Consider the following 1,734-nt stretch of genomic DNA (forward strand, 5'->3'; position numbering starts at 1 on the left):
CATCATATCTCCCAGGGCTGCCCTAATCCCAGGGCAACTCCTGGGAAAAATTAGGCATTTCCAGGAGATCTCCTGGGACTCTTCCAACTCCCCTGGGAAACGGAAAAAACTCCTGGGATTCCCAGGGCTTGTTTTTACCGTGAGGAAAACTTGTGAAAGTAGCATCCTCTAGAGAAATTATTTTCTTCCCCTGACTCAATACATAGTAGTGAGGATTGATTGAACTCAAATAGTGACAGGGCACACCCCATTGTATTGTGTCTCTTACCGGACAACGTGATGGCCACCTTCTCCACACCACCCAGCGGCCCGAGCGCGTCCCTCGCCTTGCTGCCGAACAACTTCTCCAAGTAGTTCGGTCCGTGGCTGGCGAGCAATGATTGTAGGAAACTCGCAGTCTCCTCCACGGGCGGCCGCTTAGCTGCAACAAAAGGAATCGACATTTAATACGTATTTTTTCGATGTGCCACGCCGAGAGCTCCGAGGGGGATTCCGCTCGCCCGAGTGAGCGACACTCAGGATCAAAATTAACTCCATTAAACGGGCGGCGCGAGCAATTTCCATACATCCCTATTAAGGGCTGCGTAATGAGGCTTGTGTGTGTGAAGGGGAGGCGGGTTGGGGGAAGCTGCTTCCCGAAGTCATCTCCCCCTCCCCCGCGTCGGTAGTCGGTGCTCCCGGCCTGCGCGTAACAACCTCAGGGGAGTGCCTCGCGCTCTCCTGGACCAGCCGGAACTGCTTTCAATCCAATGGCCCGTTATGGGCTGTATAGAGCTCATAAACTCCAAGTATTATAAATCCTGAAAAACCTTTATTTTTTTCAGAAAGGAGTATAATTCCCCCCCCCCCCCCTTTCCTTCCAAACAGATGGAAATTCAAAGGCTACCACGGAACTGTTAACGAACAGTCCGTTATAGCTCTGTTTCCACATTTAAATAGAACAGTAACGTCATATAGTTGCTCCGTACCCGCAGGTGAGGAAAGAGCAGAAAAGATGCCTTTGTATATAAAACATAACACATATTTTAGGGTACGCATATTGCCGTAAAATAATTGATTTTTCGTTGTTTTTCCTCTCAGGAGGGCAGGCGTCAGACCCCCTCTCTCTCTATGTCTCCATCTCTCGCTCCCTCTCTCCCTCCCTCTCTCCCTCCCTCCATCCCTCCCTTCCCCTCTCTCTCTCCCTCTCCCTCTCCCTCCGCCCCTTTGAAAAAGTTTCGTAGTTGCTCGAAAACTCATCAGATCTAAGAAAGTCTTCTCAAAAAAAGAGGGAATTTCTCTCATATATTCGGAATACTGTACTATACTATATACTACTGGCTGGGAGCAAAACGCAGCATCCGTTGAGTCGAGCATAGACCAAGAAAATTTATTCCAGGGTGCATAAACTCACACAAACTCATCGCAGAAGATATCTCTGATTTTGAGCTTGCCCTAAGCTGGAAGATTTTTAACGAGGCATACGTTTTGTTTAGTGCCCGGCAGAAAAAATATTTTTCCCAGTGCAGTAATCCTCTTTTTCCAGCTAGCCGAATAAGTAAGCATAGGTGAGGTGATCTAAAAGTTTGTTTATTAGAAGCCTCTCGACTTACCTCCTTGTCTGTTAAAAGGGTAGGAGGCTATCTGCAGCTATTACGTTTTATAGCCTGCTTAGCGGAACAGAGGGAGAGGGAGGGAGAGAGGGAGAGAGGGGGGGAGAGAGAGAGAGAGAGAGAGAGAGAGAGAGAGAGAGAG

At 48.6% G+C, this 1,734-nt stretch overlaps 1 protein-coding gene across 1 annotated transcript in view; it reads right to left on the minus strand.

The window, feature by feature from the left end:
• Positions 1-1,734, minus strand: part of LOC113203924 (IDLSRF-like peptide) — a 71,907-nt gene that overhangs the window by 10,672 nt on the left and 59,501 nt on the right. Inside the window, exon 3 of the mRNA XM_026418874.2 lies at positions 269-421. Within this exon, the coding sequence (XP_026274659.1) occupies positions 269-421 (153 nt within the window). The remainder of the gene's footprint in view (positions 1-268; positions 422-1,734) is intronic.

This window comes from Frankliniella occidentalis, unplaced genomic scaffold, assembly GCF_000697945.3.
Source record: "Frankliniella occidentalis isolate FOCC.00 unplaced genomic scaffold, Focc_3.1 Scaffold69, whole genome shotgun sequence".
NCBI lineage: Eukaryota > Metazoa > Arthropoda > Insecta > Thysanoptera > Thripidae > Frankliniella > Frankliniella occidentalis.